This window comes from Carcharodon carcharias (genome assembly GCF_017639515.1).
Source record: "Carcharodon carcharias isolate sCarCar2 chromosome 37 unlocalized genomic scaffold, sCarCar2.pri SUPER_37_unloc_1, whole genome shotgun sequence".
Classification (NCBI taxonomy): Eukaryota; Metazoa; Chordata; class Chondrichthyes; order Lamniformes; family Lamnidae; genus Carcharodon; species Carcharodon carcharias.
Genome location: NW_024470758.1, coordinates 711,383 through 739,228, shown reverse-complemented (window position 1 = coordinate 739,228; position 27,846 = coordinate 711,383). Strand labels below are relative to the sequence as shown.

At 56.1% G+C, this 27,846-nt stretch overlaps 2 protein-coding genes across 2 annotated transcripts in view; both read right to left on the bottom strand.

The window, feature by feature from the left end:
• The window catches only part of LOC121274580 (glycogen phosphorylase, muscle form), a 95,682-nt gene extending 92,150 nt beyond the window's left edge, over positions 1-3,532 (bottom strand). The window contains exon 1 of the mRNA XM_041181909.1: positions 3,175-3,532. Within this exon, the coding sequence (XP_041037843.1) occupies positions 3,175-3,417 (243 nt within the window). The 5' untranslated portion in view covers positions 3,418-3,532. The remainder of the gene's footprint in view (positions 1-3,174) is intronic.
• Positions 3,533-10,070: 6,538 nt separating this feature from the next.
• Positions 10,071-15,020, bottom strand: LOC121274490 (maestro heat-like repeat-containing protein family member 1). Its single transcript, XM_041181830.1, has one exon. The coding sequence runs from the start codon at positions 15,018-15,020 to the stop codon at positions 10,071-10,073; it is 4,950 nt and encodes a 1,649-aa protein (XP_041037764.1).
• Between the last annotated feature and the right edge of the window lie 12,826 nt (positions 15,021-27,846).

The following is a 27,846-nucleotide window of genomic DNA, read 5'->3' as shown; positions in this document are numbered from 1 at the left end:
TTATAAATTGAGCTAACATCGACTGCCCACTGCGTGATAGAGCGTGTCATACTATTTCTTTGCATTTGCGACACATTTTAAAATGCAGCTCAGGTGTGGGCTGAAGTTACACACAACGATGGGCAACAGGTGGTGGTTTGCAGGGGCTAGTGAGGGAGGAGTGCATGCGAGGCTACAGTGTGACCCTGTGACCTTGGTGATTTATAGGACAGGGTGATTTATAGGACGGGCAATTAAACACTGGGTCACACTCGTAACACAAACCCTCCTGAGGGAAGTTGAGATGGCCTTGCAGTTTAGAACAACCTGCAGGGCTAAAGGTGAGTGAAACCAGAGTCGGCCACAGGTCAACCTGTCTCTACCTCTCTCTGAAAAATCCTGCTCACTCAAATCCTATAACTTCACCTTTCACTTTTCCTACAATGTGAAAACTTCAGTAATGTCTGGTTACATTAAAAAGGGCTATAGAAATGAATGGGCTCATTGTAAAGTGATATATCTGTCCCCAACAGCACTGTACCCCAGTGTTATACAGTGACGGAACTGTCCCCATCAGCACTGTACCCCAGTGTTATACAGTGACAGACCTGTCCCCACCAGTACTGTACCCCAGTGTTATACAGTGACAGACCTGTCCCCACCAGTACTGTACCCCAGTGTTATACAGTGACAGACCTGTCCCCACCAGTATTGTACCCCAGTGTTGTACAATGACAGACCTGTCCCCATCAGTACTGTACTCCAGTGTTATGCAGTGATGGAACTGTCCCCACCAGCACTGTACCCCAGTGTTATACAGTGACAGACCTGTCCCCATCAGTACTGTACCCCAGTGTTATACAGTGACAGACCTGTCCCCATCAGCACTGTACCCCAGTGTTATAGAGTTACAGACCCATCCTCACCAGTACTGTACCCCAGTGTTATACAGCGACATACCTGTCCCCACCAGCACTGTACCCCAGTGTTATACAGTGACAGACCCGTCCACACCAGTACTGTACCCCAGTGTTATACAGTGACATACCTGTCCCCACCAGTACTGTACCCCAGTGTTATACCGTGACGGAACTGTCCCCACCAGCACTGTACCCCAGTGTTATACAGTGACAGACCCGTCCACACCAGTACTGTACCCCAGTGTTATACAGTGACATACCTGTCCCCACCAGCATTGTACCCCAGTGTTATACAGTGACGGAATTGTCCCCACCAGCACTGTACCCCAGTGTTATACAGTGACAGACCCGTCCCCTCCAGTACTGTATCCCAGTGTTATATAGTGACTGACCTGTCCCCACCAGTACTGTACCCCAGTGTTACACAGTATCCGTCCCCGCCTGTACTGTACCCATGTTATACAGTGACAGGCCTGCCCCACCAGTACTGTACCCCAGTGTTAACCAGTAACAGTCCCACTGCCCAATGTTGGTGTTGAGGTAGCAATGTCCAGTGTCTGGGTCTCTGCAGAGTTCCCAATGCCACATCAACACCCACACCACCAACCCCCGCACTAGCCCACCTGCCCTGTGACACAATGGCAGCATTCTCCTGGGTTCAATTCTTCACACGCACCCATAACCAAATATTCCCCAGCCTGCACCCAATATCAATCACCCCAATCCAACCCCTCCTTCCCAGCATTCATTTCCCTCACATTGGGGTCTTTCTCAGCAATATCCCTGGCTGCTAACCACAAGAACCCCTCCCCCTCACACAGTGCCATCTCTCCCCAATACCCCTCCCCCAGTGCCAGTGCTCTCTCACCTTGGGGTCTTTCTCATAGTGATACTGCTGGGTGCTGCCCCCCATTCCCCCAGTGCCCCCCGCCCCACCCTCCAGTGTCCCCTCACCTTGTGGGCTTTCTCATAGTAATTCTGCTGGGTGCTGACCTCACACCCCCCCCCGTGCCCCTCCTCCTCCCACCAGTGCCAGTGCCCCCTCCTCCCCTCAATATCCACATGCCCTCCCTCTAGTGCACACATGACCCCCCCTCCCCCAGTGCCCATGCCCCCTCCCACCAATGACCACCCCTCCCCCAGTAACCCCCTCCAATGTGCCAGTGCCCCCTCACCTTGGGGTCTTTCTCATAGTAATACTGCTGGGTGCTGATCCCTAGTGCCCACCTCTTCCCCCACCCAGTGCCCCCCACTCACCTTGGAGTCTTTCTCATAGTAATACTGCTGGGTGCCGACCCCCAGTGCCCATGCCCACCCCCCCCCCCCCCCCCCGTGCCCCCCTCACCTTGGGGTCTTTCTCATAGTAATACTGTTGGGTGCTGACCCCCAGGGCCTATGCCCACCCCTCCCCCCCATGCCCCCCTCACCTTGGGGTCCTTCTCATAGTAATACTGTTGGGTGCTGACCCCCAGGGCCTATGCCCACCCCTCCCCCCCATGCCCCCCTCACCTTGGGGTCCTTCTCATAGTAATACTGTTGGGTGCTGACCCCCAGGGCCTATGCCCACCCCTCCCCCCCGTGCCCCCCTCACCTTGGGGTCTTTCTCATAGTAATACTGTTGGGTGCTGACCCCCAGGGCCTATGCCCACCCCTCCCCCCCATGCCCCCCTCACCTTGGGGTCCTTTTCATAGTAATGCTGCTGGGTGCTGACCCCATGCCACCAGTGGACCCTCCCCTACTGCCCATGTCCACGCCTGCCACCTCCCCCCCGCCACCAGTGTCCACCCCTTCCCCCAGTGTCCCCCTCACCTTGGGGTCCTTCTCATAGTAATACTGCCGGGTGCTGACACCCAGTACCCACACCTTCCCCCATCCTCCCCAGTGTCCATGCCCACCCCCCCCCAGTGCCCCCCCTCACCTTGGGGTCTTTCTCATAGTAATACTGTTGGGTGCTGACCCCCAGTGCCTATGCCCACCCCTTCCCCCAGTGTCCATGCCCACCCCTCCCCCCCCCAGTGCCCCCCTCACCATGGGGTCCTTCTTATAGTAATGCTGCTGGATGCTGCCCCCATCCCCCCCAGTGCCCATGCCCACCCCCCAGTGCCCCCGTTACCTTGGGGTCCTTCTCATAGTAATGTTGCTCAGTGCTGACCCCCAATGCCCGTGCCCATGCCCACCCCTCCCCCCAGTGCCCATGCCCACCCCTCCCCCCCAGTGCCCACCCTCCCAATGCCCGTGCCCACCCCTCCCCCCAGTGCCCCACGCCCCCCTCACCTTGGGGTCCTGCTCATAGTAATGCTGCTGGGTGCGGATCCACCTGCCCACCAGGTGGTCTCGGACGGTGTGCGCAAGCGCCAGGTAGTAGTCGCGGGGCGTGGCCACATTGCGATCCTTGACCAGGGTGAAGTGCAGGTGCCGGTTAAAATTCTTCTTCAGGTCGGTCACATTCTCCACTCCGGCCAGTCCCCTCACGCTGATCTGCTTCCTCTTCTCCACGTCAGTCTGTGGCCGCGACATGGTCCTTGTTGTTTGTGTGTGTGCGTGTTTGTCTCAGAGTGTCTGTCTCTCTCTCTCTCTCTCTCCCTCCCCGTCCTCGGTCGAGCTGCCTCCGATTTGAGCTTATATTTCTCACCCTGCCCCCCCCGCCCCGCCCCGCCCCGCCCCGCACCTGCCTCACCGAGCGTGCGCCGTCCAGTCTGCGCGCGGACCTGATCAATAATCAACGGTTCCGCCTCATTAATATGTAGCAACCTTCATCCATATTCATGAGGAGGGGAGGAGTTGGAGGGAGGCGGCCACGGGCCGCTCCCGTCAGCCGCTGACCCCGCCTCCCATCCATTATCGGTCCTCCCCTCGCTCTCCCAACCGCCTCCTGCGCACTGCATGCCGGGAGTTGTAGGCGTTTTCGACCCCCCCCCTCTCACCTCGCTTCCCCATACGCCAGGCGGACTACACTTCCCGGCAGGCTAGCCGCTCCACCCCCCCCCCCCCCTTCCCCTCATTCCACACACCCGCCTCCTGATTGATTGACAGGTCCAGGGGAGGGCGCGTGTGGCGCTTCATGTCCCTGGCATCTGGTGTGTCCGGCTCGTTGCATTTAGCACCAGCGGCCGGGCACTTGGAAAAGGGCGAGTTATTTATAGGGCCCGAATGCAACCTCCTTCCAGCCCCCAACCCCTCAAATGTCACAGGTTCAATGCCTGAATATATCCCTTCATTTGCAAAATACTCCAGCCTGCACATTTTTTGTTGCTTCGCAAGCGATTGAGAAAAGGCTTGCAAATTCAATAAAAACATGTCTCCCCCACCACCCCCCCATGGACATTTGGTGCTGGGTTGGGGGGGTAATTTGAAGAATTAGACTTTTTTCTCCATTCATGCATTCATAGGGGTATGGGCATCATGGGCCAGGCAAGCATGGTTGCCCGTCCCTCATTGCCCTTGAGCTGATGGGGCTTGCTAGCCCATTTCAGAGGGTGGTGAGCTGCCTTCTTGGGCCACTGCAGTGTAGACCGATGCCAGACAAGTCAGTCTGTCCAGTTTTATTGTAATGCAACATTTCAGCAGCCGTCGGGGGCTCGCTCGGCCATTTCAGGGGCCAGTTAAGAGTCAACCACCTTGCTGGGGGCCTGGAGTCACATGCAGGTCAGACCTGGTAAGTGCATCCTTCTCTAAAGGGCATTAGTGAACCAGATGGGTTTTTACAACCATCGATGATACTTGTCATGCTGACCATGACTCAGATGAGCTTTAATAGTTCCAGATTTATTAATTGAATTTAAATGGCACCAACTGCTGTGGTGGGATTTGAACCCGCGTCCCCAGAGCATTAGCCAACACCTCAAAGTTACTAGTCCACTGACATCACCACTACACCAGAAGAAAGACCAAGTCAGCATCAATAAATCTTGTTTAAGTCTTGTTGTTGTCGCATCTGTTCTGATGATGCCACTTTCTAAAACAGTTCCTCTGATATGTCCTCCTTCTTCCTTAGGTTTTCCACCCACGGTGGTTGACAGGGCCTTCAACCATGTCCGGCCCATCTCCCGCGCATCCGCCCTCACACCTTCTTCTCCCTCCCAGAAACATGACAGGGTTCCCCTTGTCCTCACATCACCAGCCTCCGCATTCAAAGGATCATTTCCGCCAACTCCAGCATGATGCCACCACCAAACTCATCTTCCTTTCACCCCCCCCCCACCCCTCCAGCGGCATTCCTTAGGGATCGTTCCCTCCGTGACACCCTGGTCCACTCCTCCATCACCCCCTACATCTCAACCCACCTTCCCATGCAACCACAGAAGATGCAACAACTGCCCCTTTACTTCCCCTCTCCTCACCGTCCAAGCGTCCAAACACTCCTTTCAGGTGAAGCAGCATTTCACCTGTACTTCCCTCAACCTAGTCTACTGCATTCGTTGCTCCCAATGCGGTTTCCTCTACATTGGAGAGACCAAACGCAGACTGGGTGACAGCTTTGCAGAACACGTTCGGTCTGTTTACAAGCATGACCCAGACCTCCCTGTCGCTTACCATTTCAACACTCCACCCTACTCTCATGCCCACATGTCTTGGCTTGCTGCATTGTTCCAGTGAAGCTCAACGCAAACTGGAGGAACAGCACCTCATCTTCCAACTAGGTACTTTATAGCCTTCCAGACTGAATGTTGAGTTCAACAACTTTAGATCATGAACTCTCTCCTCCATCCCCAACCCCTTTCTGATTTTTCCCCCTCCTTTTTGCTTTTTCCAATCATTTATATAGATTTTTCTTTTCTCACCTATTTCCATTATTTTTAAATGTATTTCCATCCGTTGTTTTATCTCTACCTTTTAGCCTTTTTCGATTCCTTCGCCCCACCCCACCCCCACTAGAGCTATCTGTACCTTGCTCCTCCTGCTTTCTACCCTTAATTAGCACATTCCTTTAGATAATATCACCACCTTCAATACCTCTTTGTCCTTTTGTCTATGACATCTTTGGTTATCTCCACCTATCACTGGCCCTCTATCCAGCTCTTCTTGTCCCAACCCCTCCCCCCTCCTTAAACCAGCTTATATTTCACCCCTTTTCTATTTTTCCATAGTTCTGTTGAAGAGTCATACGGACTCGAAACGTTAACTGTGTTCCTCTCCGCAGATGCTGCCAGACCTGCTGAGTTTTTTCCAGCTATTTTTGATTTTATTTTCAATTTCCAACATCCACAGTTTTTTGCTTTTGTCAATAGATCTTGCATTGATATCTCTATCTCTTCAGGTAACACATCCTGATAACCATGGATTTCCATTAGATTGGTCAATGATTATTCTTGGCTAAGTACCGCCGTGGTTTGCTGTTGCCTTCTGCAGTTTAGCTGGCCAGGAAACCCTCCTGCTCTTACCGCCTGCCATCAGGTGTACTGGAAGGATTTACAGGCTGATAACCAGCCCTGTTTGGCCACATAGTGAACACGTCTTCTGTGGCCAACATGTCCTGGAGTGGGACTTGAAGCCAGAACACCTGGCCCAGAGGGAGGGACATTACCCACTGTGCCACAAGGCTTCCCTCTACATTGATGTACAGCCCCACCCATTTCTGCCCCCAGCACTGTCTCAAAACACGTTGTTTTCACAGAGCTGTCCGTACACGCTGGCAGGGCAAGGGGACGACAGTTTGTACGCACCCAGATCCCACAGACAGTAATGTCCCGGTGCCTGGGTGATTTCTTTCCCGATGGAGTTTGTTGAGGGAGGAATATTGGCACCCGGGCAATGCCCTGTTGCATTTCTATCAATAGTGCCAGAGGGATCCTTTACAACAACAACAGAGCAGATTTGGGACTTTGGTTTAATGCCTCATCCAACAGTGCAGCACTCCCTCAGTACTGACCCTCCAAAACTGCAATGCTTCCTCTGTACTAACCCTCCAACAGTGCAGCACTCCCTCAGTACTAACCCTCCAAAACTGCAATACTTCCTCGGTACTAACCCTCCAACAGTGCAGCACTCCCTCAGTACTAACCCTCCAAAACTGCAATGCTTCCTCTGTACTAACCCTCCAACAGTGCAGCACTCCCTCATAACTAACCCTCCAAAACTGCAATGCTTCCTCGGTACTAACCCTCCAACAGTGCAGCACTCTCTCAGTACTGACCCTCTGACAGTGCAGCACTCCCTCAGTACTTTTTAAAAATTCATTTTCGGGATATGCGCTTCACTGGCTGGGCCCAGCATTTATTGCCCATCCCTAATTGCTCCTTGAGAAGGTGGTGTTGAGCCGCCTTCTTGAGCCGCTGCAGTCCCTATGGTGTAGGTACACCCACAGTGCTGTTAGGGAGGGAGTTCCAGGATTTTGACCCAGCGACAGTGAAGGAACGGCTGATATATTTCCAAGTCAGGATGGTGAGTGACTTGGATGGGGACTTGCAGGTGGTGGTGTTCCCCATGTGTCTGCTGCCCTTGTCCTTCTAGATGGTAGTGGTTGTGGGTTTGGAAGGTGCTGTCTAAGGAGCCTTGGTGAGTTGCTGCAGTGCATCTTGTAGATGGTACACACACTGCTGCTACTGTGCGTCAGTGGTGGAGGGAGTGAATGTTTGTGGATGGGGTGCCGATCAAGCGGGGCTGCTTTGTCCTGGATGGTGTCGAGCTTCTTGAGTGTTGTGGGAGCTGCACTCATCCAGGCAAGTGGGGAGTATTCCATCACACTCCTGACTTGGGCCTTGTAGATGGTGGACAGGCTTTGGGGAGTCAGAAGGTGAGTTACTCGTCGCAGGATTCCCAGCCTCTGACCTACTGCAGTATTCATATGGCTGGCCCAGTTCAGTTTCTGGTCAATGGTAACCCCCCAGGATGTTGATAGTGGGGGATTCAGTGATGGTAATGCCATAGAACGTCAAGGGGCGATGGTTGGATTCTCTCTTGTTGGAGATGGTCATTACCTGACACTTGTGTGGTGTGAATGTTACTTGCCACTTGTCAGCCCAAGCCTGGATATTGTCCAGGTCTTGCTGCATTTGGACATGGGCTGCTTCAGTATCTGAGGAGTCGCGAATGGTGCTGAACATTGTCCAATCATCAGCGAACATCCCCACTTCTTACCTTATGATGGAAGGAAGGTCATTGATGAAGCAGCTGAAGATGGTTGGGCCGAGGACACTACCCTGAGGAACTCCTGCAGTGATGGAACTGAGATGACTGTCTCCAACAATCACAATCATCTTCCTTTGTGCTAGGTATGACTCCAACCAGCGGAGAGTTTGCCCCCTCGGTCAGATGCGGCCTTGATGTCCAGGGCACTCACCTCGGGAGTTCAGCTCTTTTGTCCATGTTTGAACCAAGGCTGTAATGAGGTCAGGAACTGAGTGACCCTGGTGGAACCCAAACTGGGCGTCAGTGAGCAGGTTATTGCTAAGCAAATGCCGTTTGATAGCACTGTTGATGACACCTTCAATCACTTTACTGATGATGGAGAGTAGACTGATGGGGCGGTAATTGGCCGGGTTGGATTTGTCCTGCTTTTTTATTCATTTGTGGGATGTGGGCTTCGCTGTCTAGGCCAGCATTTTATTGCCTATCCCTAGTTGCCCTTGAGAAGGTCATGTTGAGCTGCCTTCTTGAACGTGTTGTTGATTCCCTCACTGACCCTCCGACAATGCAGCACTCCCTCAGTACTGACCCTCTGACAGTGCAGCACTCCCTCAGTACTGACCCTCTGACAGTGCAGCGCTCCCTCAGTACTGACCCTCTGACAGTGCAGCACTCCCTCAGTACTGACCCTCTGACAGTGCAGCACTCCCTCAGTACTGACCCTCACACAGTGCAGCACTCCCTCAGTACTGACCCTCTGACAGTGCAGCTCTCCCTCAGTACTGACCCTCTGACAGTGCAGCTCTCCCTCAGTACTGACCCTCTGACAGTGCAACACTCCCTCAGTACTGACCCTCCTACAGTGCAGCACTCCCTCAGTACTGACCCTGTGAAAGTGCAGCACTCCCTCAGTACTGACCCTCTGACAGTGCAGCACTCCCTCAGTACTGACCCTCCCACAGTGCAGCACTCCCTCAGTACTGACCCTCCCACAGTGCAGCACTCCCTCAGGACTGACCCTGTGACAGTGCAGCACTCCCTCAGTACTGACCCTCTGACAGTGCAGCGCTCCCTCAGTACTGACCCTCCCACAGTGCAGCACTCCCTCAGTACTGACTCTCAGACAGTGCAGCAAACCCTCAGTACTGACCCTCTGACAGTGCTGTGCTCCCTCAGTACTGACCCTCCGACAGTGCAGCACTCCCTCAGTACTGACCCTCTGACAGTGCAGCACTCCCTCAGTACTGACCCTCTAACAGTGCAGCACTCCCTCAGTACTGACCCTCCAACAGTGCTGCGCTCCCTCAGTACTGACCCTCTAACAGTGCAGCGCTTCCTCAGTACTGACCCTCCAACAGTGCAGCACTCGCTCAGTACTGACCCTCCGACAGTGCAGCACTCCCACAGCACTGACCCTCTGAAAATGCAGCACTCCCTCAGTACTGACCCTCCGACAGCGCAGCACTCCCTCAGTACTGACCCTCCGACAGTGCAGCCCTCCCTCAGTACTGACCCTCCGACAGTGCAGCCCTCCCTCAGTACTGACCCTCCGACAGTGCAGCACTCCCTGAGCAATGACCCTGTGACAGTGCAGCACTCCCTCAGTCCTGCACTTGGAGCGACAGCTTGGAGTCTGGCCTCACGTCTCCAGTGCGGGGCTTGAACCCACAACCTTCTGACTCATGTCGTTGGCTATCTCCGGGGATGAAGGGGGGTGGCGTGCTTAAATGAATCAACTCTCATAACCTTTGCAAGCTGCATTTATTAATTCTACACAGTAGTGTCTGCCCCGTTCTCCCACACCGAACAGTTTGTCGTGCCTCCCTGTGCCCGGCAGTTGGCATTAGCGTTACGCAGTCTGACTCTCTCTCCGCACTTGCAACCTCAGCATTTGTAGGCTCCTCTCTATATTTTCTTCTTCAATATCCTCACAATGAACGGGTGGTGAACTGTAACAAAGCAGAAACTCTACCCCCCCCCCCCACCCCCCCGGCCAGCTGCCAACCCCATGACCTCCCTGCACTTTGACCTCTCTCAGGACCCCTGGACATCAGGACTTTGCCCAAGCTTGGGGCCCATCCTCGATCGACCGATTCCTCGCGAGTTTAGTGCAGGAGGCTCAGGGCCTTGGCCACCTTCAGGCGGACGCTGGGCACCGGGTCCTGCATCATGGCGACGATGTCGACGCAGATGTTGCCGTTGGTGACGGCCTGGTGGTACTTCCTGGGCAGCTTCTGCAGCAGGCAGGCGGTGAACATGACGGCGTTGCCCCGGATCTCCGGCAGCAGGCTCTTGAAGAAGGTGACGCCCACCGCCAGGTAGATGCTGGCCTTGGCCGGGAGGTCGGCCGCGATGAGCTTGGAGAGGGCGTCGAGGAAGGCCCAGTAGTCGGGCCCGGCCTCCTCGTCCAGCTGGCCCTGGAAGAGGGCAGCCAGGCTGTCGGAGCCGAGGAGGGGTCCGGCCGAGCGCAGGGCGGCCCTGCAGGCCCCGGCCACCTGGGCGTCCCCGTCGTTGACGTGCAGGATGAGGCTGACCAGGCTGGCATGGACCTGCTCCGCGTAGACCCGCCGCAGCTCCCCCTCGCCGAACCTGGAGAGGCTTCCGAACAGGGCGAAGGCCTCCGTCCGCACCCGCTCGTTCCCGTTCTCGAACAGCGGCTGGGCGGCCAGGATGATGTCAGCCAACAGGCTCCGCGCGCTCCGCTCCTCCAGATGCGCCAGGAGCTGGGAGAGGCCGCCCATCGCCTCGAGCTTGACGAGGTCCCGGGGGTCCTCGCCCTCACTGATGCCGGAGATCATGGCGCCCACCAGCTTGGGGGCGTAGAGGCCCACCTTCTGCGGGTCGCCGGCGAGCACACCGCCCAGGCCCCGCAGGCAGAGCAGCCGGACGATGGGGACCACGTCGTTGGCGCAGCCCAGCAGGCTGGCCAGGAGCACGTCGGTCAGCTGCAGCTCGGAGACCACCGGCTGGCTCAGCAGCTCGCCCAGGAAGGCCGTCAGGGTGACCCGCAGGGACTTGGGCGCGCTGGGCAGGGCAGTGGTCAGCTGGTGGGCAATGCCCGCCAGCTGGGGCCTGACGTGCCTGGCCATGGCCTGGGCCAGCAGGGCGACGCCCTCGTGGTGCCTCTCCGAGCTCCTGACCAGGCTCCAGCCGCCCGCCTCCTCCATGCCGGCCACCACGCCCTCGTCCCGGCCTGCCGTCAACACGGCCTTCAGGGTCTCCAGTGAGTAGTTGCAGACGTCGAAGGTGCTTTGCTTGCTGCGCAGGGAGATCTTCCACTCCTTGGGGCTGCCCACGCTGAACAGCTCCTTGGGGAACTCCACCCCGACGCTGGAGCTGAGGTGGAGCAGCAGGGTGCTGAAGAGCTGCGGGTAGAGGCCCTTGACGGCAGCTGCAGACTCGGGGTTCACCAGCATCTCGCTCAGGGCGCAGATGATGGCCAGCGGCTCCAGGGCCGAGCAGAGGGCCCCGCTTTTGTGCACCAGGGAGCCCGCTCGTTCGCTGGGCATCAGGTGCTTGCCCAGCGCCTCCATCAGAAGCTCCATGGTGCGGGTGGCCAGTGTCGGCTCGCCGGCCAGCGCCCTCCAGATGTCGCTGGTGTGCCTGTCGAAGGGGATGGGCGAGCAGAGCAGGCAGGAGACCACCTCGGCCGTGTTCTGCGAGGCAAGCACGCAGATGAAGTGGATCATGGAGAGCTTCACCTGCTCGCCGGCGATCCACTGCAGCCGGATGTAGAGGGCCTTGAGGATCTCCGAGACGTGACTCTCCAGGACGGTGCCGCAGGAGCGGATGATGGTGTTCATGACGATGGAGGCTGCGCTGGAGCAGCTGAAGTAGTGGTCGTCCAGCCCCTCGAAGAGGACGAAGAGGAGCGTGCTGACCTGGTCCTGGGGCAGCCGCCGGGCGATGACCTTGGCCAGGTCGGAGCAGACCCGCAGCAGGACCTGGCTGTCGGACTGGTCCAGGCGGGCGCCGATGGCCTTCAGGTGCTCGATCAGCTCGTCCCTGTCGCCGTCCCGGAGCCCGGCGTAGCGCTGGTGGATGTAGAACAGGCTGTAGATGCTGCCCATGGCCAGCTGGCGCACCTTCAGCACCGGGTCAGTGCACCGGGGAACCAGCCGCCCCACGATGGTGCCCAGGTGGGTGAACTCCACCTCCGAGTGCACCACCATCCTCTCCAGGTAGACCTCCATCAGCTTGGAGGTGACATCCAGCGCCCGCTCCCGCTCGTGGTCCTTCGTGGAGATGATCCAGCCTTCCACATGCTTGAAGACGGCCTGGAGACCGTCGGGGGACAAGACCCGCAGGAGGATCTCATTCAGGAGGCCCTGCAGGGCTGCCAGGGTCTCTTGGTAAAAGCCCTCCCTCTCCTTCTCCTCCGCGCTCTCCTCTTTGCCTCGCTCGGCCACCAGAGGCTGCAGGCCCAGCACGCTGTCCAGGCAGGTCTTGATCAGCTCGGTGACGTAGGCCCTGTTCAACGGGGGCTCCAGTTTAATGAGGAAGGTGCAGGCGGCCATGGCCATGTAGCGGACAGGGCCTTTGAGCTGGGTCCGGCACTCGGCCTTGATGAGGCTCTGCATGCTGGTCAGCAGCTCGCCCTTCCTGGTGAAGGCGTAGGATGGCCGCCACTTGTTGGACAGGATGGCCTTGGCGATCAGGGTGACGGCTTTGATCAGGCTCAGCTTGATCATCAGGTCTTTGCTCTCGATCTTGATGCCCAGCACCTTGGTGTTGGACAGGTTGACCACGTGCTGCAGGATGCCGGCCTCCATCCTGGGCAGCAGCAGGTCCTCGGGGGCGTACAGGGCCACATAGCCGTAGCAGAGGATCAGGGTGCTCTTCATCTTCTCCATGTCGCCGTCCACCTTCTCCATCAGGGTGTTGAAGAAGTTGACCGTCTTCTTGAGGGCGTCCAGCTTGACGAACTCCTCCAGCCGGGCCAGGGTCTTTTCGAAGTGGGTCATGGCGCAGAAGCCGACGCCGATGGCCACCCCTTCGCGCTCCAGGGCCTCGCCGTGCTGGACGCTGAACAGCATCTCCTGGAGCTGCTGGTTGATCACCTCGGTGCTGTTGGTGTGCTGGAGGACGATGCCCAGGCACTTGTAGAGGAACTGCTTCTCCCGCGAGACGTGGGGGTAGGGCACGATGGCGCTGTGCCAAGCGTTGATGTGGTTGGTCATCTCCTCGCCCAGGCGGCAGGTCCACCGGCTGTCGGCCACCACCTCCAGCGTCTTGAAGAGCACGAGCAGCAGGTTCTTCTCCCACTGCTGCTGGGCCGCTGTCTCCTCAGAGTGGTCGGCCACGTAGCGCAGCAGGACGGGCAGCTCCTGCGCCCAGAGCTTCTCCAGCGCCGGGTGGATGGTGGGGCTGAGGGCCAGCAGGAGCTTGAGTGCCGGGACCCCCCGCCCCCGCCCCTCGTAGGGCAAGGAGGCCACCACCAAGAGGCGGGCCACCAGGGCCTGGGGGGACGGGAGGCTGGGCCGGGTGTCGTAGTTGAGCTCGAAGAGACCCATCCCCACCCGGCGCTTCCTCGTCGCCAGGTGCTCCAAGCTGCGGCAGACCACTGCCAGCGCGTTGGTGTACTGCACGGGCGTGACGAACTCCAGCAGGGACGGCCAGAGGACAGCCACCATCTTCTCCGTGGCGGCCAGCTGGCCCATCAGGTCCTGGGCGGCCGCCTTCAGCTCGCCTTCTGTCAGCTCCCCGGGCTTTGGCATGGCGGGCGGACGCCTGCTGTCCGGCAGGCTGCACTGGCAGATGACAAACTCCACCATGGCGAGGCCCCCCTCCAGCTCCAGGTAGCCGTGGGCGGCCATGGCCTCGATGACCTCCAGGACCACCTTCTTGGTGCGGGTGTTGGCGTCCTGGAGGGGCGCCCTCATGCCGGCCAGGATGGCCGGCTGCTTGCCCTCCAGCTCTGCCGGCACGGCGGTGATGAGGTGCCGCAGGGCGGCCAGCGTGCCCAGCCGGCCGCGCTCGTTGTTGGCCAGCTTGTGGAGCAGGAACTTGAGCAGCAGGTCGGCCGAGACCCGCGCCAGGGCGGCGAAGCAGCCGAGGAGCTCGCTGTGGTTCCTCGCGGCCAGCTCGTTCTCCGGGTCCAACGGCAGGCAGATCTGGTGATGGAGCGAGTGCAGGAGGCCGTCCGCCGGGGAGTCCAGAGCGCGGGCGTCCATCTTGCTCGCCACTTCCAATATCTGGCGCAGGCAGCTGGTGATGTAAAAGGGCTCGTGCTGCTTCTTGTAGAAGGAGGCGATCGCCGGGATTAGCTTGGGCACCTCGTCCAGCAGTTTGTCGGATGACATCACGTGCACCATGTCCCCCAGCGCTGACAGTATCTCCATCCTCAGCCTGGGGTCCTTGAGTGGGAGCCAGGCATTGAAGAGCGTGTCGTAGGCGGCGTGGATCTCCTGGAAGAAGGCCTCCTTCTTCAGCGTCGGGTCAGGCAGCCCGTCTTGGCACTTGAGGACGCTCCTGCTGAGAAGGCCCAAGGCTGCAGCCAAGGCCGCCTTCATCCTGTCCGGCTTCGCCAGGCCCAGCATGGGGATGACCGCCTCGAAGACGGTGGCCAGGTAGGGCGTCATGCCCTGCACGTTGGCGACGGACAGTCTCGCCACCGTCCGCACGACGAAGGCATCCGGGAGGACGTCGGGCTTGAAGCTGTGCAGCATCTCGTCCAGGACCTCCTCGACGAAGCTGCCTCCCAGGGCCACGAGGAGGTCGCTGAGGGCCGCCTTGGAGCCCTCGCTCAGGGCCTCGTCGGGCTTGACCAGCCCCTCGGCCGCGGCGGCGATGAGCTTCTTGGCCAGCAGCTCGCTGACCTGGCTCCCGGCGTCCTTGACCACCAGCTCCATGCTCTGCAGGATGGCCACGCGGTGCTCCTCCTCCAGCTGGCTGTGCTTGCTCAGGTAGTTGTGGCAGGACACCAGCACCAGCTCAACGTGGTGGCCCCCCAGCTCGCGCAGCGACTGCACAATCTGCTGCCGCACCGCCTCATCCTTGTCGCAGGCTGCGTCCCGGAGCGCCGTCAGGGAATGCTCCACGCTGCAGGCCGCCATCTTACGGCCCACTGCGGAGCATGAAATCCGCCGCTCGGAATCTTCTTCTGGCTAATGTCGTCCTCCTCTTCCCCCCACCACCCCCTCCCGCCCCTCCCCGACCCCACCCAGAGACCCCTTCTCAGTCTAGTCTACAAATTGCATCACTGGTTAAGCATCGCAAGTCGGCCCGCTCGTCACTGGAAACGACTCGCCCTTTAATGGCCGCTGGTCACGCGAGCCTCCCGCTCGCTCAGATCCTCACCCCACACGGGAGCCTTTCCAACGTTGGCGCCTGGGGCCCTCTCAACGGGCTATTTTGCTCTCTGCCTGGCTTCACCGTGCAGCCTCATCCGTCCATTCGCCGACGGCTGTTGCTCGCGGTGGGGCCCACTGCCCTTCACTGGGACGTCGCTCCTGGCCTCACCATCCTTCGACTCCCCTCGGCTTTCCTTCCTTCCTTCCCGGCCTGCAGAAAACCGCTCTCCCTTTTTCAATCCCTCGTCGGGCTGACCCCCTCCCCGCTCCTCTTGCCCAGGGAGAACCTGCCTTCGCCGGGATGGGGGGAGAGGGGTGGTGGTCTGCGATGGTGTCAGGCTTCAGACTTCAGAGGCCTGGCGCAGCCTTGGCCTCGACCTCTCTCTCCGACCTCGGTCGCCTTGGCTACGCGGCCGGTTCCGCCTCTCCGCCCTCAGGGACGGCCGACTTGCCTCCGAGAAGGCCCAGGCTCGAGCGGGTTCCTCCTCTGTGGCTCTCTCCAGTTTGGAGGGGGAGCTGCTCACCGTTCCTACCCGGGCAGCTTGTTCGCAGGAGGCTTGGTTCCCGATCCGCTCCTCCCCCCCAAACCCTCCCCCACACCCTGACTAATTGTCCTTTCAAACAGTATATCCCCGGTCACTTCTGAATCATTGATACCCCAACCATTTCCTGTACGTAGCTTTGCCCATTTCTCGTCCAAAGGTACCCCCCCCTCCCCCGCTCAGCCCCATCACCCCCCACCTCCCTACCCGCCCATCAGCACCCCCCCCCCCCCCATCCCCTCAGACACACATGCCCCTGTGTGACCACGTACCTCAGTGTGAGGTCATGGCTACATCTGTCAGGTTGGAGGGGTTCAAGCCTCTCGGCTGACCCCAAGGGCAGGGAGTCATCCGATTATGAAGTCATCAACACCTCCCCTCAACCCTCCTCCAGCCCCCACCCCCTCCCCACCTCCGTGCTGTCCCTCAGAGCCCTGGAGAGATGTAGGCCTTGGGTGCAGGGTTGAGAGATGCTTCTTCATCGTAAATGCCTTAAGGCGCGCGAGAGAGAGAGAGAGCTGCAGGCCGAAAGCGGGGCTAGCCCCGTCACCTAAACCTCTCACAGCTCTCAGAAGAGGGTCCGGAGGAGATTTACCACAATATCAGTTTAACGGGGAGAGGCGGGAGAAGCCGGGATTGTTCTCCTCAGGGCAGAGAAGGTTAAGGGGGAGATTTAATCGAGGCGTTCAAAATCATGAGGGGTTTTCGATAGAGTAAATAAGGAGAGCTGTTCCCAGCGGCAGGAGGGTCGGTAACCAGAGGGGGACACAGATCTAAGAGAATCGGTTAAAGGATCAGATGGGGGAGATGAGGAGAATGTTTTTTTTACACAGCGAGTTGTTGTAATCTGGAATGCGCTGCCTGAAAGGGCGGCGGAAGCAGATTCAATAGGAACTTCCAAAAGGGGAATTGGATAAATACTTGAAAAAGAGAGATTTATAGGCTACAGATAAAGAATGGGGGGAGTAACTCTTTTGAGAGTCAACCAATTAAAACTAAATCAACAAAATAAGGGATAAAGCAAACACAACCCCTACGTCAGGTCAGCTGTAAAACCAAGGACAAAGTTTAAAGGAAACTTACAAACATTAAACCAAAATGTGATTAAAGGGGTCGATGAAGCAGCCCAGTCCCCGCGGTGCCCACCGAGCAGGGAAGGCCTCGAGAGCGCCGGCAGACACCGCCTGCTCCCTCTCCAGGGACACCCGGCCGTGAACGTAGCCGCGGAAGAGGGACAAACAATCGGGCGGGACTCCCCCCTCGATCGCCCGCTGCCTGGACCTGTTAATGGCCCACTTGGCCAGGCCCAGGAGCAGGTTCACGAGGAGGTCCTCCTCCTTCCCGACCCCCACCCCCTCCGCACCGGGTGTCCGTAGATCAGGAGCGTGGGGCTGGAAATGGGGGGGGAGGAGGGGGACTGATTGGATAGCTCTTTCAAAGAGCTTAGAACAGGCACGATGGGCTGAATGGCCTCCTTCGGTACAAAAATAGGGCGAGCGTCCCAACGCCATCGTGCACTCGTGTGGTATTCCGGTTAAGAGAGCTGTTAAGCCCATTGATTAACTAATTTGATTGAATTTTTTTGGCTGGCGGGTGGGTGAATAGGCCAAGTGGCATTTTTACCGAAACCTCATCCACGGGCCGGATGTGGTTTCGAGCAGCGATTAAAGAAAAAAACTTTTAAAACTCATTTTTCACTTGGTTTCAGCTCATATGACAGATGAGGGGACACGTTTTCCTTATCTTTCCATTCTTTATTTCTTTATCTTTTATTCGTTCGTGGGATGTGGGGCGTCGCCGGCTGGGCCAGCATTTATTGCCCAGCCCTAATTGCTACTTGTTCAGAGGGCATTTAAGAGTCAACCACACCTTAGTTGTAACGTTAAAAATCTTCGGCTCCCTGATGCGGCTCTGAGCCTTCAGGGAGCTTTCACTGAGCGCGCGCACACTTCAGCGCTCAGCCAGCGTGAAGTCACAGTCGGGACCCGATTGCGGGTGGCGGTCGGTTTCCCGGCCGCTCCCAGGCCCACCCGCCGTGCCCAGCGGACGAGGTAAAAATCCTGCCCTGAGTGATAATAGGATTCTCTGTCTGTTTCCATTTCCTTCTGTCTTTCTCTCTATTGATCACTCTAAACACATCACTCTCTTTCTCCCTTTCTGACTGTTTAATTCCTTTACCTTTCTGTCTAAACTTCTCACTTTGTTTCTTTCCCTCTGTGCTTCCTGTTTGTGCTTTTTCTCTGCCTTCTCTCTCTCCTCTCTTTCTTCTCTGTCTTCTCTCTCTGTCTCTCTCCCTTTACCTCCTCTGTCTTCTCTTTATCATCTCTATCTTCTCTCTCCTCTATCTCTCTCCTTTCTCTCTATCTTCTCTCTCTCTATCTATCTTCTCTCTCTCTCCTCTCTCTATCTTCTCTTTCTCTAACTTTTCTCTCGCTCTCTCCTCTATCTTTCCTCTATCTTCTCTCTCTCTCTCCTCTAGCTCTCTCCTCTCTCTATCTTCTTTCTCTCTACCTTCTCTCTTCTCACTCTCTCTCCTCTCCCTCTATTTTCTCACTCTTTTTCTCTATCTCTATCTTCTCTCTTCTCACTCTCTCTCCTTCCTCTCTCTTCTCACTCTCTCTCCTCTATCTTCTCTCTCTCTCTCTTTCTCTCCCTTCTCACTCTCTCTCTCCCTTTCTCTATCTTCTCCCTTCTCACTCTCTCCCTCTCTATCTTCTCTTTTTCTCTCTCAACTCTTGGTTGCTAGGAAAATGACATGGAAATTCACTCTCGTTGATCCCCTCATTGATGCAGGCCAATTACTGGGTTCAGTTCTGGGCCCCGCAACTCAGGAAGGATATATCGGCCTTGGAGAGGGGCACAGCGCAGATTCACCAGAATGATCCCGTGGCTGAAAGGGTTAAATTACGAGGTTACACAGACTAGGCTTGTATTCCCTCGTGTATAGAAGATCAAGGGGTGATCTAATCGAGCTCTTTAAAATGATTAAAGGATTCGATCGGGTCGATAGAGAGAAACTATTTCCTCTAGTAGGGGGAAGAGCCCAGAACAAGGGGGCAGAGCCTTAAAACGAGAGCCAGGCTGTTCGGGGGCGATGTCAGGAAGCGCTTCCTCACACAGAGGGGAGTGGGAATCTGGAACTCTCTCCCTGCAAAAAGCTGTCGAGACTGCGTGAGAATGGACTCACATCTCAGCAGCCTGAGCATGGGCCACAGTGTCATCCAGTGTCTATCAATAGTCCTTTCCTATATGCTCAAGAGTTGAGCCTCTGTAACTATTGTCCTGTAATATTCTCATATAGAAACATAAATGCAGGAACAGGAGAAGGCCATTCAGCCCCTCGAACCTGTTCCACCCATCTGCTCAATCATGGCTGACCTGTATCTTAACTCCGTCTATGTGCCTTTGACCCTCTTTTCTTGGGCAGAGGTGTTGAGGGGTATGGAACCAAGAAGCTGGGAAACATTTCTTCACACACAGCGGAACTCTCTCCCAGAAAAAGTGGCTCGCTCGGTTAATAATCGTGAGCCTGAGATCGTTAGGTGTTTGCTAGCCAAGAATACCAAAAGGGTAGGTGGGTGGGCGGGTTTGAGGTACAGAATGGTACTGGATGGTGGCGGGGCTGAATGGCCTTCTTCTGCTTCCTGTGTTTTAAGTGGTCCTGTTTGCATTAGTCATTGTTTGGTACTGTGTCCGATCACTGCAGCCCATGCAATGGAAGCTGAGACCTGAGGCCTGCTCTGCTGGGCCCAACAGAATCGTTGTCAGCTTTGTTCTGTTCTAGCGCACACACTGCACGGTGGCTCGAGGGCAGTGACTTCTGGGGAGCTCAGGGCATTTGGAGGGAAGCAGTTGTCCTCCTGAAGGCCGAAATTCCCTCAGAGGGGCCTTGCGGTGGGATTCCCCTCCCCCATGAGCACTGGAGGTTGGGTCATTCAAGACGGAGTTAGACGGAGTCAAGGGTTAGGGGCGGTCAGGTAGGAAAGTGGAGTTGAGGCCGCAGTCAGATCAGACATGGGACGGAATTTCCTGCCTGTCCGGGGGGGGCGCGGGCCTGACCCAATCTCCGGCGGGCGGGGAGCCAATCCCCGCCGGAGAAGCGGGCCCCGCTGCCATTTTACGTGGGCGGGGCCAATTAGGGCCCGTCTCAGCGTGACGTCCGATGGGAAGCGCTATGCGCACGTGCACGACAGAGCGCACATCTCCCTGAGGCTAAGTGCAGCCTCAGGGAGATCGCTTCCACTTTGAAAAAGATTAGTAACAGAAAAAAAATTCCCCTACATGTCCCCCCTCATGTGACAATGTCACATGAGATGGGGCATGTTCATAATTTCCAGAATAACTTGATTAAACTTTTTAAAACCCTGCATGAAGCCTCGTCCCGCCGGTGGGTGAGGTTTCATGTGTTTTTCTATTCCCCACCGGGGCTCCTGGCCGACCCACCAACCTTAAGGTCGGACGGGCAGGTCCTTTCATTGTATAATGGATCCCGTCAAGGGCCTCAATTGGCCACTGACAGGTCAGCGGACCCGCAGCTGATTTTGCTGCTCCCCCACCTTCCTGAAAATTTAAATGGGGCGGGCTGTTATCCGGGGTTCCGTCTGATGTCATCCCGCGTCATTTTACACATCGGCGAGCGGACCCCACCCCCTGCTCGCCGACGGCAAAATTCTGCCCGTGGTCTTATCGAACGGGGGAGCTGGCTCGAGAGGCTGAATGGCCTCCCCCTGCTCCTAAGTCCTATGTTCCTATAACCCATGTTGCTAAGCCATTTGAAGTGATATCCTGACTACGATTAGACGGGACTGAAACCAGGTGAGAGCAGGCTGGACGACAGTGGAGAGGCGTTGGAGCAGGACGGTGTGGTCAAACCGTGTCAAAGGCCGCAGACAGGCTGGGAGGACTGAGGAGGGAAAGTTTACCTAGGTCACAGTCCACAGAGGATGTCATCTGTGACTTTGATAAGAGCCGTTTTGGTGGGGTGGCTGAGGCAGAAACATGACTGGCGGGATTCAAACAGGGAGTTCCAGGACAGAGGGCCACAGATTTGGGAGGTGACAACATACCCAGGGGCTTTGGAGAGGAATGGGAGGTGGGTGATGGGGCAATAGTTTATAAGGGTGGTGGGGTGCGAGTGGTCTCTCTCTCTCAGAACAGGCAGTAGAAAGAGAGCGTCACCCTGGATCCGATGCCTAATTTTATGGGGTGGGATTCAATATCCCTCGCAAAGGGCCTTCTGATTCAGGAGCAGTTAGGAGTATCTTTCTTCTGGCTGGTCCTTAGACTCGCCTGCTGGAAGCCAGAAATAAACTGGTAACTCAATCATTACCATCATATGATACCTACCTTCAGCTTGTACATCTCTATCGATTTATTAGCAGTTAACTCACTAAGGTTCAGATATCTCAGGGGTCGCCAGGTCAGTAGAACAGTTTCAGATGCACCCGATCAAATAACTGTGTGCAAGCACCACAACCCCATAAGCTAGGTTGACGATCCCCGGTTGTAATCCTGAGGGAGTGCTGCACTGTCAGAGGGTCAGTACTGAGGGAGTGCTGCACTGTCGGAGGGTCAGTGTTGAGGGAGTGCTGTACTGTCGGAGGGTCAGGGGAGTGCTGCACTGTCGGAGGGTCAGTACTGAGGGAGTGCTGCACTGTCGGAGGGTCAGTACTGAGGGAGTACTGCACTGTCAGAGGGTCAGTACTGAGGGAGTGCTGCACTGTTGCAGGGTCAGTACTGAGGGAGTGCTGCACTGTCAGAGGGTCAGTTGTGGGGGAGTGCTGCACTGTCAGAGGGTCAGTAGTGAGGGAGTGCTGCACTGTCGGAGGGTCAGTGCTGAGGGAGTGCTGCACTGTCGGAGGGTCAGTGCTGAGGGAGTGCTGCACTGTCGGAGGGTCATTGCTGAGGGGGTGCTGCCATGTCGGAGGGTCAGTGCTGAGGGGTTGCTGCACTGTTGGAGGGTCAGTGCTGAGGGAGTGCCAGTGCTGAGGGAGTGCTGCACTGTTGGAGGGTCAGTGCTGAGGGGGTGCTGCACTGTCGGAGGGTCAGTGCTGAGGGGTTGCTGCACTGTTGGAGGGTCAGTGCTGAGGGAGTGCTGCACTGTTGGAGGGTCAGTGCTGAGGGGGTGCTGCACTGTCGGAGGGTCAGTGCTGAGGGGTTGCTGCACTGTTGGAGGGTCAGTGCTGAGGGAGTGCTGCACTGTTGGAAGGTCAGTGCTGAGGGAGTGCTGCACTGTCGGAGGGTCAGTGCTGAGGGGTTGCTGCACTGTTGGAGGGTCAGTGCTGAGGGAGTGCTGCACTGTTGGAGGGTCAGTGCTGAGGGAGTGCTGCACTGTTGGAGGGTCAGTGCTGATGGAGTGCTGCACTATTGAAGGTGCCACTTCAAACTGAGTTAAACTGAGGCCTCGTCTGCTGCCTGAGATGAAAACAGAAGATCCACTGGCTCGCATTGGAAGAAGAGCTGGAGGTGGTGGGATATCGGGGAGTTTCTCCGTTGCTCTGGGGCCAATATTTATCCCTGCCACTGACGGGATCTTGCTGTCCCGTCTTTAAGTGCCAACACATCATCTATCCAGTGTGTTCATTGGACAGTCACCCGGAGCAGACATTTGGGGTAATCCTTCTCCCTCTATCGTACAGGGATGGTACATCGGAGGCAGTTCAGAGAAGGTTCACTCTGCTGATCCCTGGGATTGGGGGGTTATCTTATGAGGGAAAGGTGGACTGGTTGGACCAGTGTCCATTGGAGTTTAGAGGAATGAGAGGTGACCTTATCGAAAGATATAAGATCCTGAGTGGGCTTTGACAGGGTGGGTGCTGAGAGAATGTTTCCCCCTCGTGGGGGAGTCTAGAACCAGAGGGCACAGTTTAAAAGTTAGGGGTCTCCCAGTTAAGATGGAGAGGAGGAGGGTTTATTTTCTCTCAGATGGTCAGGGGAACTCTCTTCCCCAGAAAGCAGTTGCAGGGTCATTGAATATTTCGAAGGCTGACTGGATAGATTCTTGGCTGACAAGGGAGTGAAAGGGGCCAGTCAGGAGAGTTGCGGACCCAATCGGATCAGCCATGATCTTGCGAAGTGGTGGAGAAGGCTCGAGGGTCCGAATGGCCTCCTCCTCCTAACTCTCTGTTCCAAAGTGTGAAACAAATTGCTAACGCCACCCATGTCCTTCCCAACTCCGTTAACATCGGCCGGTTGGGTCCCTGTCTCGGCTCATCTGCTCCCGATACCCTCGTCCACGCCTTTGTCGCCTCGAGACACGACAATTCCGACCCGTTCCCGGCCGCTCTCCCACATTCCGCCCTCCAAGTCTCCGCCCCAGCCCCCTTGTTCAAGCTCACGCCAAGTCCCGGCCATCCCATCGGTCCCTGCTCCTCGCCCACCTACACCGGCTCCCCGCCCGGCAGATCTCAAAAGTCCCCACCACTCGTTTGCAATTCCCTCCACGGCTTCAGCCTCTCCCCATCTCCGTGCACTCCTCCGAGCCTGACAACCCTCCCAAGGCCTCTGGGCTCCTCCAATCCTGGTCACTTGCACACCCCCATCGCCATTGGCGGCCGTGCCTTCAGCTGCCTGGGGGTTTGTGGGGGGGGGTCCCTGAGCTCTGGAATTCCCTCCCTAAACCTCTCCACCTCTCCCTCCCTCCTTTAAGATGCTCCTTAAAACTGACCTCTTTGACCAAGCTTGTCCCTAACTCATGCGGCCGGCTCCTGTAAAAGGCCTCGAGCTGACCTACAGTGTTAAAGGTGTAAAAGTGTAAATTAGATGTTGCTGATCTCAGTGTGGAACGGACAGAGGGAGAATGGTGAGGGATTTGGATTTGGGAACAAGGTAAGAGGCACCCTGGGCATATCAGTGTTCAGGATGCCCATGTTAAACAGCTGGAAAAGAGCCCTCTGAATGCGGTCACTCCAGTGGCTCCAGAGCAGTCTCAAAGTGCCACCTGGTGACTGAAATTTGTAAGTGGAAGTTGCTGTCAGCATCCCAGGGCAGCTTGGATTGGGAAATCAAGAGAGCACGTAATGGGACAATAGGGGCTGTTCAACAGAGTCTGGGATATGGCTAAAAGGACAGTGTAGAGGGAGTTTTACTCTGTATCTGACCCCGTGCTGTACCTGTCCTGGGAGTGTTTGATGGGGACAGTGTAGAGGGAGATTTACTCTGTATCTGACCCCGTGCTGTACCTGTCCTGGGAGTGTTTGATGAGGACAGTGTAGAGGGAGTTTTACTCTGTATCTAACCCCGTGCTGTACCTGTCCTGGTATTGTTTGATAGAGTTCTACCTGTTGTCTTGGCACCGGTATTTATTGCTAAACCAGCGACCCCAGTAACAGATTACTTGGGGCATTATCACGTTGCTGTTTGTGGAATCTTGCTGTGCAGGAATTGCCTGCAGTTTTTGCTACGCTGCGGAAGTTACCATCGGTTGTGAAATGCTGTGTGCAATTTTCTGAGGTCAGGGAAATGAATGCAGAGTCCTCTTTCCTTCCCCCCACTCTGTGCCTTGGGAGTGAACTGACTCATCTCCTGCAGCAGGCGGTATGTCCCACTCCCCTCGTTCTCTCTCTCTCTCTCTGACCTTTCTTAATGGGAAGTGGTCACAGCTGCTCCGTGCTGTCTCCCGGATCATCCTGACAGCTGAAACCCAAGCTCACTTGTTCCCCAGGACCTCTGCCCAGCCCTGGGGTGGGAGAACTGAAGGGACGAGCGGGGGTGGTAGTCAATCCCTTTGACAAACTGGCGACCTCCTTGCTACCTGTGGCTCCTGAACTGCCGGGAGAATGCCAGATTCTGTATCTGGCGGTGTTGCCGCCCACGACTGAATAGCCGTGGCGTGATACGATATTGGGCCGAGGGGTGCATCGCCCTGGCTTCACCTCTACACCCCCTCCCCCCCCCTTCCCAGTCTCTGGCACGGAGCCCAGCACGGGGCCGACGTTACTGGCACTTTCCCCTCGTCGGTCCGTGGTTTCAAGGGGTGGGATGCGAGAGGAGGGCGAGCGCGGTGAAGTCCGCGCATGCGGGGAGGGAGCATGCCGCTCAGCGACATCTCCCCGGAGGCACAGAGCTGCCTCAGGGAGCTGAGGATTTTTTTTTAAGAAAAAAAGAAACCAAAATTAAAGATGTTATTAATCCGGAAAAAAAAAAAACGTGGCCATTATTAAAATCCCGCCCGAGCAAATTTTTAAAATTTAACGGCAGGAACCCCATCTCGGCCCGTGGGTGAGGCTTCGCAAAAAAAAAAAAGCCAAGGCCTCCTGGCCTATTCGCCCGCCAGCCGACCCTGAACTTTAAATCCATCGACTAACGGCCTGCACAGGCCTCTTAGTTGTTGGCGGGCGCGTCGCCTGACTCCAGCGCCTGCCCGCTGACTGAAATATCGCGCGCCATTTCACGCTTGGGCGCGTCGGGCACCTTTCAAACCCTCCCCGTCACATTCAGAGGGGCCAGCGGCAGGAATCACAGGGGAATGGTCAGCGCTGAAGCCCTTTCCCGTCGCTGAGCCTTCCCTCCGTTGCTCTTCGGGTGCTTCCTGCTCCCCCTTCCCGCTGAGCTCCTATAATCTGGTCAGACCGCCCCCCCCCCCCCCTCATCTGGAGCAACCCCGGGTTCAGTTCTGAGCGCCGCACCTCAGCAAGGGGATACCCGTGGAGGTCGGCGGTGGGGGTGGGGGTCCAGCGCAGATTCACTAGAACGATCCCGGGGATGAAAGGGTTAAGGGTGTGGGGAGAAGGCGGAGTAGCGGTATTCTCACTGGACATGTGATCCAGAGGCCTATGGGGAGCATGGTGGAATTTGGATTCAATAAAAATCTGGAATTAAAAGTCCAATGGTGACCATGAAACCATTTTCAATTGTCGTAAAAACCCCATCTGGTTCACCGATGTCCCCTTTAGGGAAGGGAATCTGCTGCCCTTACCCGGTCTGGCCTTACATGTGACTCCAGACCCCACAGCGATGTGGTTGACTCTTAAACACCCTCTGAAATGGCCGAGCGAGACACTCAGGTTGTATCAAACCGCTAAAAAGTCAATAAAAAGGAGTGAAACCGGACAGACCAGCCGGAAATGACAAAGACTGACTTAGCCCGCAAAGTCCTCCTTACTAACATCGGGGGGGTCAAATTTTGTAGAACTGTCTCTCAGACTAGTCAAGCAACAACCTGACGTAGTCATCCTCACGGAATCATACCTTACAGATAATGTCCCAGACACCGCCCTCACCATCCCTGGGTATATCCTGTCCTACAGGCAGGACAGGCCCAGCAGAGGTGGAGGCACAGTGGTATTCAGTCCAGGGGGAGTTGCCCTGGTATCCTCAACATCAACTCCGCACCCCATGAAGTCTCATGGCATCAGGTCAACCATGGGGAAGGAAACTTCCTGCTGATTACCATGTACCACCCTCCCTCAGCTGAGGAATCAGTGCTCCTCCATGTTGAACATCACTAGGGGGAAGCACTGAGGGTGGCAAGAGTGCACAATGTGGGGGACTTCAATATCCATCACCAAGAGTGGCTCAGTAGCACCACTACTGACCGAGCTGGCTGAGTCCTAAAGGACATAGCTGCTAGACTGGGTCTGCAGCAGGTGGAGAGGGAAAAACATACTTGACCTCATCCTCACCAACCTGCCTGCCGCAGATGCATCTGTCCATGACAGCATCGGTAAAAGTGACCACCGCACAGTCATTGTGGAGACAAAGTCCCGGCTTCACATTGAGGATACCCTCCATCGTGCTGTGTGGCTCTACCACCGTGCTACATGGGATAGATTTCAAACAGATCTAGTAACTCAAGACTGGGCATCCATGAGGCACTGTAGGCCATCAGCAGCAGCAGAATTGTACTCGAACACAATCTGTAACCTCATGGCCCAGCATATCCCCCACTCTACCATTACCATCAAGCCAGGGGATCAACCCTGGTTCAATGAAGAGTACAGGAGGGCATGTCAGGAGCAGCACCAGGCATACCTAAAAATGAGGTGTCAACCTGGTGAAGCTATAGCACAGGGATACTTGTGTTACAAACAGCATAAGCAGCAAGCGATAGAGCTAAGCGATCCCACAACTAACAGACCAGATCTAAGCTCTGCAGTCCTGCCACATCCAGTTGTGAATTGTGGTGGATGATTAAACAACTCACTGGAGAAGAGGCTCCACATATATCCCCATTGTCAATGATGGAGGAGCCCAGCACATCAGTGTAAAAGATAAGGCTGAAGCATTTGCTACAATCTTCAGCCAGAGGTGCCGAATGGATGATCCATCTCAGCCTCCTTCGGAGGTCCCCAGCATTACAGATGCCAGTCTTCAGCCAATTTGATTCACTCCACGTGATACCAAGAAACAGCTGAAGATACTGGATACTGCAATGGCTATGAGCCCTGACATATTCCAGCAATAGTACTGACGACTTGTGCTCCAGAACTTGCTGCGCCCCCTGGCCAAGTTGTTCCAGGACAGCTACAACACTGACATCTACCCGGCTATGTGGAAAATTGCCCAGGTATGTCCTGTACACAAAAAGGACAAATCCAACCCAGCCAATTACCGCCCCATCAGTCTACTCTCGATCATCAATAAAGTGATGGAAAGGGTCATCAACTGTGCTATCAAGCGGTACTTGCTTAGCAATAACCTGCTCACTGACGCCCAGTTTGGGTTCTGCCAGGGCCACTCAGCTCCTGACCTCATTACAGCCTTGGTTCAAACATGGACAAAAGAGCTGAACTCCTGAGGTGAGGTGAGAGTGACTGCCCTTCACATCAAGGCCGCATTTGACCGAGTGTGGCATCAAAACTGGAGTCAATGGGAATGAGGGGGGAAAACTCTCCACTGGTTGGAATCACACTTGGCACAAAGGAAGATGGTTGTTGGAGGTCAATCATCTCAGTTCCAGGACATCACTGCAGGAATTCCTCAAGACAGTGTCATAGGCCCAACCACCTTCAGCTGCTTCATCAATAACCTTCCTTCCATCATAAGGTCAGAAGTGGGGATGTTCGCTGATGATTGGACAATGTTTGGCACCATTCACGACTCCTCAG